Source organism: Tamandua tetradactyla, chromosome 1 (genome assembly GCF_023851605.1).
Source record: "Tamandua tetradactyla isolate mTamTet1 chromosome 1, mTamTet1.pri, whole genome shotgun sequence".
NCBI lineage: Eukaryota > Metazoa > Chordata > Mammalia > Pilosa > Myrmecophagidae > Tamandua > Tamandua tetradactyla.
This window is the reverse complement of record NC_135327.1, coordinates 140464790-140480365: the sequence shown is the minus strand read 5'-3', so window position 1 is coordinate 140480365 and position 15576 is coordinate 140464790. Positions and strand designations below refer to the sequence as shown.

At 40.4% G+C, this 15576-nt stretch overlaps 1 protein-coding gene and 1 pseudogene across 4 annotated transcripts in view; one reads left to right on the top strand and one right to left on the bottom strand.

The window, feature by feature from the left end:
- The window catches only part of LOC143678287 (peptidyl-prolyl cis-trans isomerase A pseudogene), a 53078-nt pseudogene extending 47859 nt beyond the window's left edge, over positions 1–5219 (bottom strand). Inside the window, exon 1 of the transcript XR_013173144.1 lies at positions 5182–5219. The product of XR_013173144.1 is annotated as a peptidyl-prolyl cis-trans isomerase A pseudogene (transcript). The remainder of the gene's footprint in view (positions 1–5181) is intronic.
- A 522-nt stretch (positions 5220–5741) lies between these two features.
- Positions 5742–15576, top strand: part of PTPN12 (protein tyrosine phosphatase non-receptor type 12) — a 133657-nt gene continuing 123822 nt past the window's right edge. For 2 of the 3 annotated variants that reach the window (XM_077155196.1, XM_077155275.1), the window contains exon 1: positions 5742–5889. In XM_077155196.1, the coding sequence (XP_077011311.1) occupies positions 5791–5889 (99 nt within the window). In that variant the 5' untranslated portion in view covers positions 5742–5790. Of the gene's footprint in view, positions 5890–6279; positions 6412–15576 lie in introns of those variants that run through there. The other variant, XM_077155358.1, reaches the window with a different exon arrangement.

Sequence of the window (15576 nt, the reverse complement as noted above, 5' to 3'; positions counted from 1 at the left end):
TGAGTAGTAAGATAGAGCTTAAGGAAAAGAGGCAGAAGGTAGAAAAAGAAAAGGTGTGTAAATCATTCATTCATTTGTTTAACAAATTCTTTTCTGTGTTTTCTATCAGAAAGTGTAATCTGTGAGGCACACGAACTCTGAAATGTACCTTGTAAGATGGCACCAAGCAGCTTTCCTAGAGGAGGAAACTGAGGCTAAGAGAAGTTGACTTGCTCTGAGTGGGAGATGGAGCAAGTTTTTGGACTTTGTTTTGGTTTGCTAAAGCTGCCAGAATGCAAGATACCAGAAATGGATTGGCTTTTACAAAGGCGATTTACTAAGCTACAAATTTACAGTTCTAAGACCATGGAAATGTCCAATAAAGTATCAATAAGAGAGTACCTTCACTTAAAGGCCGATTGGGTCCAGGGTTTCACTGTCACATGGGAAGGCACATGGCGACATGTGCTGGCCCCACTCTCCTGGGTTGGTTTCAAAATGCTTCCCTCAGCTCCTGTGGGTCCCTCTGGTGTGTCCTGGGGCATTTCCCTTTTCAAGTGTCTGTGCCTGAGCTTTATCTAAAATGTTTCCCACTTAAAGGACTCCAGTAAGCTGATTAAGATCCATCCTGAATGGGACCCACCCAACGATAGGTCTGCCTCTCCTCACCCCCCCGCCCCCTCACCCCAAGACTGGATTAAAAGAATGTGGCCTTTCTGGGGTACACAGTAGTTTTAAATTAGCACAGACCTTGATTTCTCTGACTCTAGAAGCCATTCTCTTCAGGATTATCCTATGGTTTCAGAATTTATTTATTTTTAAAATTAGGATTTATTATGGAATAAACATCAACTGAACCTATCCTGAGAAGCTATCAAGAAGTCAGGTTGCTCTGGAGATTCTCCAAATCTCTCCCATGGCCCCTTGGGTTATATCATGATATCTCCGTAGATCTCTGCATGCCTGCTTAATGCTTCTCTCTTAAGACTAACCAGTTTCTTTTTACTACTATATAGCTTCAGCTCTCACAAGGCTTCAGCCTGTAAGATCCCTAACTCTACTCAGTATACATTCAGCTTCTGCTGTTGTGGCTTAATGACGAATTCTATTTCAGTTTCTAAGTTCAGATTCTTAACAGTGAGAACTGATTGGTCCAGATCATCTTGCTGTACCAGGCCATAGCGTCGTAGCAAGTCTATATGGATTGGTTAACTTGGGCCAAGGGTCCAAATTGGCAGCTGTGGCTAAAGACAGGCAGGGTGATCAATTTTCCTGAGAAGAATGTTGTGGCCTAGGTAGACTATTCTGAAACTTAGCTTATCATATGCCATTTTAAAAACCTCTCAAACAAGATCTCTTTTTCCCTTTATTTGCCTATTTCCATGAATGATATTGCCATTCTCCCCATCACATGAACTGAAATTGTAATAATATTTTAATTAAACAGATTTAATTTTGTTGGAAAAATAATTCATGCACATAGTAAAATATTCAGAACATAAAAGGGTATACACACTGGTAATTGTCTCCATTCTTCCAAAGAGCCCCAAGGCCCCCCAGGGGCAACCACAGTTAACAGGTTTTTTAAAGTATCCTTCAGAAAAATTTTATGTCATGTTCAAGCATTTTAATCCACACTTTAATTTTACATAAATGGAAGAATACCATAAAACTATCTGTGCCTTGCTTTTCTCATATAACAAGTAGCTCTTGGGCCCTAATCCATATCAATATATGTAGATCTACTACAGTTTTTCTTTTTAACGGCATCACAAAACTTCATTGTATATATGTGATTTTTATCCAGTGCTTTTTCGATAGGAATGTTATTTCCAGTTTTGCCCTTACAAATAAGGCTGCAATAAGTACCTATGTTTGCACACACCTGATCTATAGGGTAAATTCTGATGAGAAATTTTGAGGTCAAAGCATGAATTAATAATTTTGATACATTTATTTCCAAGATGCCCTCCAAAGGTGTTGTGACAATTATTCTCATCTTCTGTGATGAGCATGCCCATTTTCTCCAACTTTCAAAAGTTTCGTGTTCTGCCAAACACTGTGATCTCTGCCAATTTGGTAATTTCAGTAACTTTAAATTTGATCTACTTTCTCTTAGTTACCTGGTTTTGTGAATGCTTCCAAAATGTCTCTCCTCTTCATCTGCCTTTGTATTTGTACTACTACAACTTTAGTTTCACTTTTGCTGCTTCATGTATTGACTCCTGATAGCTCATTCTATACTTTTCCATTATTAATTCCCAATTTAACAATAAATGATGCCAAATTAATATTTTACTAACTTGCATAATTTTACTTATATCCTTAGAAACCTTTGGTGGCTCCTAATGCCTACAGAGTTAAGTCCAAATCCCTTAACCAGGCATTCAATGCTTTTCAGAGTCCAGTCCATCTACTTTGGAACCTCTGTCCCCACACAAAAGTTCTGCTTCAAAATTTTGCTTTGCTGTCTTCATGCTTTTTGCCCCATCACTGCCCTTATTTGGACTTTTTCCTCCCTGGTCAAGCCTAATTTCACTTATCCTTCATGGTTAATCCTTCATCGTTAAACTCTTGGTTACTTTAAGTCATTCTCTGACAACCTAGTCCACAGTTCTCTCTCCTCAGACTTCTTGCTGCTCTCATGGTCTGTAGCATTCATTTGACATTTATTAACCTAGAGTAACCAAGAGTTTATTGTCTTTTCTATCATCTGAATTAAGATATTAACTCCTTAGGAGAAGGAGCCATCCCTAAAACATTTTTTGTCTCCCACATACACAGTATAATTCTTCCCATATTGAGGTGCTCAAAAAAAATACCTGTCTGTTAAAACAAGTCCTAAGTATATTAAACAGGAGAATAAACTAGCTAGATACCAAAGAAGTACACTGCTAATTCTTTCAAAAAAAGTAGAAATCCAAGAAGGTACTTCACATTTGTTTTCCCTAATCTACAGCAGATGGCAAAAGTGTCTGCTGAGAATTCACGAAACACTCAGGTGTTACTAGAGAGAGAAACTTTCCAATAAGAGGAAAATAAAAACAAAGGAAAAAAAATTAAGAAAAAACTCTAGTCAACGGACATTGGGAACTTCTCCTGGAGCTCGTGTGCTGTATTTGCTAAACAAGGATCACTGATGTTGTCTCCAATGCATCCAACAATGAGCTATCCACACCAAGACTCTGGTGAAGTATTGCATTGTGCTACTGACAGCACACTGTTAAGGTAGTGATATATGAGTCCCTCTATGCACTAACCCTGGGCTACAAAAAGGGGCCAAGCTGTCTTTTGAGGGGGAAGTGAGTTTAAACAAAAAGTGATCAAAGAAAATTCAGAAGAAATATGATGAAAGGAAAAAGATCAGCAGTGTTCTGTAGGGGCACTTCCAGCTGAAGAAGCCTCTTGCATGCACTGCTTCCAGGCCAGGCTGGTGTGGTGGAGCAGATGGCTTTGTGCTGGAAAGCAAGGAGCTGGAGTTCTATTTGAGGAAAATCAAAGTCTGGAAAGGCAAATAAATTCTCCTCTCTCCCATCCTACCTTATGTAATAAAGGTGTTTATTGTTCTTAAAACAACAACAAAAAAACTAGCCAAAATAGGACTCATGACCTCTGACAAGCAACACTTCTCATCAGACTGTCACTAGACTGATAAACAACTTCTTCAGCATAACTAGTCCTTTATCTATCTGGTTTGTACAGTCTTTGACATATCAAAAGTGGAGGCACGCTTGCTGATCTGCCTGCTTTTTTGTCATTTCTCTCTAAGTTCTGGGGGGGAGAAAAGAGAGTATCTACACTGAGTTATAATGTAAGATGATCAAGCTAGATCCTGACCTTTACCCACACCTGTGAAATCGAGTCTCAGTAATTGGTTGAAATAAAACACTCCAGATCCTTGTTTCAAATAATATCTACCTTAGAAATTAAACTACTTCTGTAAGTGATTTTTTTTTTTTTGGGGGGGGTGCATACTTCAGGAATCGAACCCGGGTCCCTCGCATGGAAGGTAGGCATTCTAACCACTAAAATACCCGTGCACCCTAAGTGAATTTTTAAAATACAAAACTATATCTTTTTTACATGCATATAAATGCATGAGAAGAGATTTGGAAGAGCACACAACTTCTAAGTGCATACTTCTGGGGAGGGGTTGCATTAGTTGATTTTTTTTTTAAAGATAAAAATTTTTCTTTAACAAAAGGAAACTGTATCTTATTACTCTCACTTATCTTCTTCAAAGAGTTTCTCATTAAATTCCATGATGCCTCTAAACATTCATTTGGGAAAAATGACCTGCCACTGTTATTTCTTATTTAACCCAATTTTCTGAGTAATCCGATCTGTAAAGAATGTTGTTTGAGGGTTTAAATGACCAAAATACGTCCACGGATCTAATCCTTCACTTTTGTCACATTATCACAAGTTCGCATTGCTTAGAGGCAATATGGTATCGTAATGAAAGCAAAAGGACTTGAGTTCTAGTGTTATAGCTCTGGTAAGAACATGCTGGAGGCCCCTTAGTAAATCACTTTATTTGGTGAGTTAGACCAGAATGGATAACCTCTGGTTACTAGAATTTTAAAGACGTACAAAGACTTATAAAGTCTATTCTATGGAGAAAGTCTCTCATGCAGTTCTAAAATGCTGTCAATTTAAAAAGACGACAGGTTCCTTTAAACTTAGTAAACAGTGAGCCCCTACGACATGCATGGTATACATTAGGACGCATTACGATTCTCAGGCGCTCACTTGCCAGAGCTTAGGTGGATTTGTGAAGAGAAAATCCTTTCAATCAAGAAGCGTTTCGCTTCTCTTAGCCGTAAGAATCCTCCAAAGTCTTAGGTTGTTAAGGCCTTATAACAGTGAAGGCAACATACCTGCTGTGAACGTGGAAATGGCATTACTACAGTTCCCAGCATGCCTCTTTCCACCCCCGCCCCTGGAAGCCAGCAGGCCCGGACTTAAAACGGTGGCGGAGCCAGCGTCGAAGCATTCTTGTAGTAATCTGCTTCCCCCCGCCCTCTGCCCTGAGTAAGCGGTGAGATCGCAAGCTCTAATTAACATCATACTCCAACCCATGAGACTTAGTCCTAAGAAGAGTTCCCTCCTATAGGGTAACCAACACTCTTTTAAGGTTTTCTCAGACCTGGGCGCTACCGGGACGGGGCCACGCCCCGGAAGTGGAGTCGGGTCGCTCACCAGATCGCCGAAGTTCCTTCCAGCCACTCCAAGCCGAGCCGCGGCGCTGGGCGGGCCTGGGGGCGTGGCCTTGGAGGTGGGGCGAGCGGGGGCGTAGCAGCGCGGCGCGGCGCTTGGGGCGGAGCCGCGGTGCGGGGCCGCGCGTTTGGGTGGCGGCGGGGGCGCGCCGTGGGGTAGAGTCGGCTGTCGCTGCTAGTGGTAGTGGTAGTGGTGGTGGTGGTGGTGCGGGGGGAGGAGAAACTGGGGACGGGGGGAGTAGGGCGAGCGCAGAGCGGTGTTCCTGAGGCGGTGGCGGCGTCTCCGGAGGAGGAGGAGGGCGGGGAAGGAGGATGGAGCAAGCTGGGGGCTGGGGCTGGCGCTAGCCGCAGCACCTCGGCTCGTTACTGTGGGAAAGCGGCGACTGCTCCTGGAAGTTGTGTCGGGAGCCCGGCCGGGTGCCGCCGCTGCGTCCCCTAGGGCGGTGGGGAGGAGGAGCGGCGGGGATTGGCGGGGGTCGGGAGGGAGGAGACGCGCAGCGGGAGCGAGCTGGGGAAGACGGAGCGGGCTCTGCGCCGGGCGGGCGGGCGGCGGCGGGGGGGCCAGCGACCGCAGCCAGGGGGACGCGGGAGGATGGAGCAAGTGGAGATCCTGAGGAAATTCATCCAGAGGGTCCAGGCCATGAAGAGTCCGGACCACAATGGGGAGGACAACTTCGCCCGGGACTTCATGGTGAGTCTCTCACCTCGCTGTCGGCTCCTCTCGAGGCCACTGAAGCCCACCGCAGCCTCGCCGGGCCGGCCCGAGCCGCCAGCGCTTTGTGTGCTGCTGTGAGGAGAGGGGCAGAGGGGGCGCGCACCAACCCCAGGGGCCGTCTTGGCCGGGAGCCCGGCGGGAGGTGATACTGCCTCCGCCCCTAGGTCTCCTTTCCCCCTCTCCCGCGTTCGCGGCCCCTTCCGCGGGCTTCTGAGGCGCGAAGGGAGCGGCCGCTGGGCCGAGTCCTAACCCGGCACCGTTTCCTGCGACCACCTATTGTTTCTCGGGCCTGGAGCCGGAGGCGAGTGAGGTGCTGACCGAGAGGACTTGCCTTTCCACACCTCCCCACCTAGCCTGCCCTTCCCAGGAGGGTCGAGGCAGAGTGTCGGGCTGTGTCCGGGGTGGGGAACCGATCCGGCTGATGGAGGTACCAGATTGTTGAGGTCGGCGTTAACTCGTGGGGTCATTTTGCCCAAGCAAGTCTCAGAGGTGGGCAAGGTAGGACTTCTGCCTTGTCTGGGTTCGCAGTTAATGTCCAACGCTTGCAAAAAGGTTTTCCATAAGGAAATCGGGGTTCTTATAATTTTCCATTTATCCCGGTCCCATCTCTCCTCTCCTGAGACCCAAGTTTGAGGTGGTCTTAGGATCCGTTTGACTTTAGGTTGGGGGGGGGGAGTGTGTGCGTGTGTGTGGGGGTATCCTGAAGGAAGCCTACTTCGGACACCCTAGGGGATATTGCCAAAGGCGGAGGGGATGTGACTATCACTTCCTATCCGGGGTGGGGGTGGGGAGCTTGGGAACAATAGTTCTGGCGGGGCGGAGGCGACTATCTGGGCTGAAGCCCTGAACTGGGAGATAACCTTCTCAGCCCCCCGCCCCTTTCCGCCTGCTGCTCCTGCGGGCGGGCTTATGAGGTGAGGGTTAAAGTCTTGTTCGTGAACTTGCTCTACGATACTTCGCTGTGAGGGGAGGCAGATCCGAAGGCGTGGGACCAGAAGTCGACTTCCTATACTACATCCCCCCACCCTCCACCTTTTATTTTTCTGCTGGACAATGTTCCCTCTAGGGTTGTTTCCCGGTTTTGGAGGCGGTGGTTGTGGCTATTGCTCCTACGGATATTGCGCAAGACTGGGGCGTTGGAAACCCTGGAGGTCTGGGGATGGAAAAGGAAGTGGGACTTTGGGAAGTGGTTGCTTCTTAGCCTTGGCGGGGGTTGGGGATGGGAAATAAGCCGGGGAAAATTTAGCCTCTGGATGAGGTACACCTCCGAGAATAATCCTTTAACTCCGAAATTCGATTATAAAAAAGATACGGAGCTCAGGTGTAGAAAAATGAATGGGCAGCTGACATTGGCTGGTTTTTGTTTCAAAGTACAGTTGTTTTCAAGGTGCAGGTGAAGTGACATTTAGTACTGAAATACTTTATAACATTTTAAAAAGACTTTAGTCTAGAAGCTTTAGCGTTAAAATTGTTCAATTTATAAAATAGATCCTTGACCTTACATAGTATTATAATATTGTTGAGCTTTGTGATTCCTACTTCTCCAGGTAAGTAGTAGAGGACAGGAATAAGGTTTTGTTAGTATCTTTTGAAGACTGAAAGACAGAAATTAAATAATTTGATTATGTGTTATTTGAGACATTTTCTCTTGCTATGTAACCTAAATATTTTTGAAATATTACTTTTGATCTGAAGGGGGTAAAGAAAGGAGTATTTTCTCCCCTAACTCATGAGAATTTTTATTTGTTGATATATTTCAGGTGTCATTTTCAGTAATTGGTTGGTGTTCCCTTTTTATTATTCTCTAGCAAAAATAGAAGAAAATATTTACTTGGAATATTTAAAACATTGTAAACTTAAGTCTTGGAAGACTAGATGGTATAGACCTTGACTGGCCACTTGTTTGCATTCTAGCCATATTGTTTTCCCTGGATGCTCTATCCTGTCAGAAAAGAGCATTGTTTGGTTTGATGATGCAGGCCAGGACAGGTGTGCAGACTGTGAGCTACTGTACAGGGGACTTAGCCTTAGGATTCGTGCTTTAGGGATGAATCAGGAATTCTTATTGGAGATTTCATTCCTTGAGGATTAAATAAGTTTCCTTTTTATTCCATAATACCTAGAAATAGCTAGGTGATTCTGCATTTGAGATTTGATAACTGAGGCTATTCTTACACAGTGTTGTGTGTGTGTGTGTGTGTGTGTGTGTGTGTTGGGGGGGAATTACCTGACTTATAGTTTAAGCAATAAGCTATAATTAAGGCTGTACATAGTGCCATTTTTTCCTTTGACTAAAAAGCTGGAGAAAGACATCTCCCTACCTCTGTCCCTTTGTCATGGAAACAGAATAGAGGGTAGGGCTCATATTCTGTGGTGTTATTCTAAATTCTAATGCAAATCAGAAATTGTTTTTAAATTTACTTTGAATATTGAAAACATCTTAAACTGAAGTCTTATTATGGTTATGGAAGAATAAATGCTATAGACCTTTAGCATTTTAGAACTGAAAGAGGTCATAGAGGTTATCTAGCTATTACAACCCCGTTCCATTATAATATTGCTTATTATTTCAGATTTACAAATTATAGAATAACAATTAGTTATGTCTTATGCTTAGAAAAGTAGCATACCAGCTCTGTCTGACTACCCAGTCTTTCTATAGTCTACCCGACTACCTCTGATAATGTTTTTAGTGCTTCCATGTGTCAATACTACATATACCATTATATGTTATTCATTACCTAATATTTTGGTAAATTTTTTTATTAATGCAACTGCTTTGTAAAAATTTTAAATGGAGTATAATATTTCATCTGATGATTTATTATACCACAACCTTTTCCTTATGGTTGAATGTTTAGGCTATTCCATTCCTGCTGTTATATATCTTAATTCTATGATGAATTATTATGCACAAAAGTCTGTATTTTGGATTATTGCCTAGGGTAACCATTCCGGTATTAGAAGTACTACTAGGTAAAGGGATATATTAATATTTGTTGCAAATGGTTTTTTGAAAAAGTTGTTATGGTTTACAATTGCCAGTAATGTACAAAATGTTCATATCATAATATTCTTGATCTTTAATTATTTGGTGGTTGAAAAATGGTATCTTGTTTTAGTTTGAATTTCTTGATAACCAGTGAGGATAGAAATTTTTCCACCTGCTATTAACTGTTCTATGAGTTGTCTATTCCTGACCTTGGCCTGTTGTGCTCCAGTCCTCTTTAAAAGAGGAGAAAGCTAAGTGCTTAGATTATGTAAACTGTGGCTCTCAGATAGTTAGTTACTTGTTGAAGTTTAAAACATCTAGTTTGTGGTAGATCCAGAACTTTATCTCAGTTATCGACTTTTAGTCTTTACAAGATGACTGACAGTGATCATGACAACTAAATAATGTCACATTTGGCAGATCTGGATTGTACTCCTGTCTCCCTTTGGCTAGATGTCTGGCCTTGGAGAAGCCACTTAAAAGAAAATGAGACTGACTACTCTCATTTTGAGAAAATGAAAAATATGACGTACTTTGTAGGTTAAAGTACAGAATTGATATTTAGGGTCATTACCTAACAAATTATTGTGCTAAAGTCTGTATATTCTCATCGCTAATTTATCTAATCACGGAGAACGAGAGATTGAAAGAGGTGCCTGGATTTTCATTTTCATTTCCTTTTGCCTTTGAAAATGTACCATGTTTAATAAAAGTTTTGAAACAATAAGTAGATGTATTCTTATCAGGCCAAAGGCTAATGTGCATTAGACACTTATATATAAAATATCATCAAAGATGATACTTAAACTACAATCAAGTATGGCACTTTCAGTTTAGTACCGGTTCTCTGTCCATTTATGAAGAGAACAAAAATTTAATGAGTTGACTTGGAGGAGTTTTTAAGAAACGGGAGGCAGCAGAGGTGTGAATTATAATACTCTGACTGTGAAATCTTGGGAGGGGAGGATTTACAGACATTTTTCCAAGGCCAAACAGGGGTGGGTAGCCTTACCAGAGAAGTTAGGCATTTCAAGACAATTTATTATGTAATCTACCATCTATTACTATAAATAGTAATTGTGACAGCTTTGTAACTACTTTTTTATATATATGATTATTATATTGCTTTTATTCTATTACAGTAATGTTAGTGACTTTATAAATTATTTTTAGTAGAAAGGAATTTAACATTTTGCATCTCTCTGATATGATAAACACTGAGCCAGATATTTTGCACTCCCATTTAACATCTCAACAATTTATGAGGTAAATATAATCCATATTTTACATAGAGAAACACACTCTGAGAAGTTAAGTGCCTTGCCTGACAAGTCCTTGTTCTTTTTACTATTTTCCTGCTTCCCTATAGGATGCGTCTGAGGTCCTTTACTTTTTATTAGGTGGGTGGGACTAGGCTGCTGGTGGCAGTACATTATCATGCAAAAGAATGGAGGTTTTAAAGTTGAGCATTTTAGGGAGTAGTAGGTAATTTGCTATAGCTACTGGATTAGTTCTCAAACTTTATGATCTCAGGATTCCTTTACACTGTTAAACATATTAGGGCCCTCAAAGAGCTTCGTTTTGTTTATTTACAATCTTAGAAATAAAAACTGAGAAATTAAAAAATATTTAATTCAATTTAAAATAATGAAAAACTTATAAATTTTATGACAAGCAACTATTATACAAGACAAAAAAATTAGTAGAATGCCATTGGTTTTATAGTTTTACGAATTTAACGTTTGGTTTAATGGAAGACATCAGGCATCTTATATCTGTAGCATTCAGTCGACTGCAATGTCTTGTGTCATACAGTATAAAGCATCATATAGCCCCAGTTGAAAACTCCACTGTATACTCATAAAATAATGAAAGTGTTAAAAGCAAAAAAATCATTAGACTAATTCTGTATGTTCTCACATTTATAGATGAGGAAACACATTTAGCATCCTTATGAAAAAAGCTGACCCCCATGGTCCCACTGAAATGGTATAGGGATCCATGAACCATGCTTTGAGAACTGGTGAGCTAATGCGTGGTAAAAGCTAAAGATAATACTTGAAAAGTAGGTATGGGTCAGATTGTGAAGGATCTTGATCCGTGCTATTTTAGATTTTTGTTCTGTAGACCAGTAATAGTAATTCTGGATAATTCTGCATTGTAATTCTTAGAGTCATAGGGAAAGCAGGAGAATTGTTAAGAAAATAGATAATGCTGGATCATCAGCAGCACTATCATCACCCTAACTCTTTGAAATTACTATGAACTTCTGTTATGTCGTTTAGGTAAGTTCTTGTAGAGAAGCTGAGAATTACAGCTGTGGGTCTCTGGAGAGCCACTGAGTGTTTCAAGAAAAAAAGGCATTTGTCAGATTTCTGGTTTAGAAAGTTGATGCTGGTGGCTGTATGAAGGGATGGATTAGGAGATGAAAAAGCACTTTGGAAGTTGTTGAAATATAACAAGTGAGATTTGAGGGTCTGGAAATGAATGAAGACATTGGGAATCTAGAGTATACAATGGATCTGATAAAGATTAAGAAAGAAATTTCAGCCCAGATATTATGCTGTATGACAAATGTCAAAGGTCAATGGATGAGTAGCTAAACAAACTAGTATATACATACATACATATGATGGAATATTTCTGCACTGTAAAACAGAATAAAGTCATGAAGCATATAACAACGTGGATGAACCTTGAGGATATTATGCTGAGTGAAATTAGCCAGAGACAAAAGAGCAAATAGTGTATGGTCTCACTAATATGAACTAACATTAATGAGTAAACTTTGAGAGTTGAAGTTAAGAACACAGATTATCAGGAGATAGAAATACAGTAGAGATTGGGCAATGGTAGAGATTGGGCATTTGGTGCTGAAAGAATACAGATGTGTGCAACCAAACTGAATATAAAAATTCAGAAATGAATAGCACAGTACTGCCTAATTGTAGCACAATAATAGAAGTACACAGAGTGAAGCTGAAAGTGAGTATGGTTGAGGGAGAGAGGCTAGGGGCACATGAAATTAGAAGGAAAGATAAGAGGATAAAGACTGAAACTGTACAACTGAGGAATGTGTAAAGTAGACGATAGTGGTGATTAAATGTACAAATGAATTTATTTGTATGAGGGAGACGAATGTCAACATTGCAAAGTGTTGAAAATGGATGATATATAGGAAAAAATACAGTCAGTGCAAACTAGGGTCTATAGTCAACAGTAACATTGTAATATGCTTCCACTGAGTGTAAAAAAGGTATTATGCCAAAACTAAATGTAAACAGGTGGGGGACATGGGGAAGGGGTATGGATTCTTTGTGGAAGAAAAAAAAATGTCTTCAGATAGATTATGGTAGTGAAAGCATATCTACTTAATTAGGTTGGATTGTATGGTGTGTGAATAATAACTGTTTAAAAATGAACAGAGAGAAACAAGTGCTAGTGAAAATGCGGAGAAAGAGATGTACCTATTTACTATTGGTAGGGAAACTGAGAGGCACAGCTCCGTGGAGGCCAATGTGGTTCCACCGGAGGCTAGGGATGGGGTTGCCATATGATCCTGAAACACCGCTGTGCAATATATACCTGGAGGAAGAGTATGAGGACATGAATGGACATTTGCACACTGGTGTTTATGGCTGCAGTGTTGAGGAGTCACAATGAATGGAGGTGGCCTAAGTGTAAATGACTGAGGAAAGGAAGGGGGATCAGTGGTATATATATATACAACAGACTACTGAGCAGCTGCAAGTTGGAATGAAGTTGTAAGTCATGCAAATAGGTGAATGAACCTTAAGGACTGTTCACTGAAATGTTAGAAACAAAAATGACAAATATTATCATGCTTCACTCATATGGACTAACTATAATATTAAAAACTCAGTGAATTGAAATCGAGATCATGGGTCATCAGGTTGGGGCCTATTGTAAAGGGTCCTAGATTGAAGCTCTTACAGCAGTTACATATATTCAGGAGTTGTAAACTGTTGTTTCTAAATTCTGAGATACTGAACTGTTTGTATATAACCTGGTCATTCCCAGAAACGTTGGGTATTTATGTGAGACCTGAGACTCAGAGTTAGAGGTCCGAAGCTATGAAAGTCGGCACTAACCCATACAGGAACTGTTTAGAAAATTGAGAAAGGAATCTGACTTCCACTAGAGATATGCATGAAGCTAATCTGGATAGGACTAGGGTAGATTAGAAGACAGGGTAAAGAATGATAGGGTCCATATTTTAAAACTTCAACTTCTGTGTGAGACAAAGGGAGAGATGTTTATTTGGTGCAAAATTTATACTTTGGGTAGAGCATTCTAATTTAACTTGTATGGTCAATTTATTTGAACACCATAAGTACATGAAATCTTGAATAAGACCTGAGATCTTGTTGATACCTACAGGTTAGTGTGCTGCGCTAATGTGTCCATGAGTAATTTGGGCAGCGAATAAAGAGGTGTTTGCAATGTCTGGTTGGGGTACTGGGGAGAAAGGAGGAAATACTCAGCTTCCCCATTTGGAGAATTCCTGATATTCTTGCAGGCAGTGGGGACAGCCAGATCAATAGGCTGAGCCCTCTATCTTGGGCTTTGCCCTGTGAAACTTATTCTGCAAATGATAGGCTAAGCCTACTTAAAATTATATCTTAGAGTCACCCCCAGAGAACGTTTTTTGTTGCTGAGATGTTGCCTCTCTTTTAAGCAGTTTGACAGGTGAACTCACTGCCTTCCCCCCCTAGAAGGGACATAATTCCCAGGGTTATAAATTTCCTTTACAACGTGGGACAGAACTCCCGCGATGAGCGGGAATCTGGCATCATGGGATTGAAAAAGCTTTCTTGACCAAAAGGGGGACGAGAGAAATGAGACAAAATGAATTTTCAATGACTGAGAGATTTCAAACTTGAGAGGTTATCCTGGAGGTAATTCTTTTGCATATAGATATCCCTTTTTGTATAGATATCCCTTTTTGGTTTATGGTGTATTGGAGTGGCTGGAGGAAAGTACCTGAAAATGTTGAGCTGTGTTCCAGTAGCCTTGATTCTTTTTTTTTTATATTTTTATTATAAACAGTGAACTGTCATACCAGCATTCTTGACATACAATCATTCTTGACAGGGTTACAATCAGTCACCCACAATATCATTGCATAGTTGTGCATTAGTCACTATGATCTTTTTTTATGAACATTTGCATTACTCTAGAAAAATAAATAAAAAGAAAAACCCCTACAAGCCATACCCCTTACTTCTCCCTTTCATTGACCACTAGTATTTCAATCCACTCAATTAATTTTAGCTTTTATTCTCCCTATTTTTTATTTTTTATCCATATTTTTTACTCATCTGTCCATACCGTAGATAAAAGGAGCATCAGACACTAGGTTTTCACAAGTCATATTGTGAAAGCTGTATCATTATACAGTCATCTTCAAGAACATGGCTCAGTAGTCTTGATTCTTGAAGACGATTGTGTAATGATATAGCTTTTACAATGTAACTGTGGGTTGTGAAATCTTGTGTCTGATCCTCATTTTATCTAGGATATGGACAGATGAGTAAAAAAATATGGATAAGAAATAATGGGGGATAAGGGGTAAAATAAACCGGCTAGATGGAAATACTAGTGGTCAATTAGAGGAAGAGGTGAGGGGTATGGTTTGTATGAGTTTTTTCTTTTTATTACTTTTTCTGGAGTAATGCAAATGTTCTAAAAATGAGCATGGTGATGATGTGAGCCATCGATTATATACCATGTATGGATTGTATGTGTATGAAGATTTGTCAATAAAATTATTACAAAAAAAAAAAGCCAATGAAAAGAAAAGAAGTTTTGATGATTTACTAGATGTCTTAGTAAATGAGAAAAGAGTATTATATGGCTCAGAGGTTTATAACTTGGTATACTGTCATCCAGGCTAGAAGGTACTATTTAGTGTATGGTAAGGAGTAAAGGAAGAGAAACAAGTGGAGGGGAAAGCAGAAGATGGTGGGAAATTTCAAGGGAGAAAAAAATGAGTTTAGTTTTAGACAATAAAACCAAGGTACCTATGGAACACCTAGTAGAAATTTGACACTCAAGATTGCTGACAGGATGGAGTTCAAGATTTGGGAGTTACAGAAGCATGAAGGAGGTAATTGAAAGCATGTGAGTGAAGGAGCTTATTCAGAGACGCATACAGAGTGAGCAGGTTAGGTTGAGGAACATCAGCATTTAAAGAATAGCCAGAGAAGGAAGCTGTGGTCAGAGAGGAGGGAGGAAGACCCAGAGAAAGGTGTTAGAGAATCCTAAGAGAGTTTCAGGAAAGGTCTGAATAATTACCAGAGTCAGGTAATCCTAGGAGAACCTGTGAAGTGAAGTTGAGAAAGTACCCATTACATTTGGGCAAGCAGGAGTAATTTAGTGACTGGGAAATAGCAGTTCGAGGTTGCGATATTAGAAGAAGCCAAATTATAGTGGGTTGAAGAGAAAATACATGAAGTAGATTTAGAATTTGTCTATTCACTTTAACATTTTTAAAGTAGATGGAAGAAGCTTCAGAAAGACATAAGTTGAAGGAGAGATCTTCTCCCATCCCCTGATTTTTAAAAAAGAAACAAGGAATAGAAATAGAGGCAATATTTTTCATGTATTTCTTATCTATACATGTATCTTCTTTTGTGGAATGCTTATTG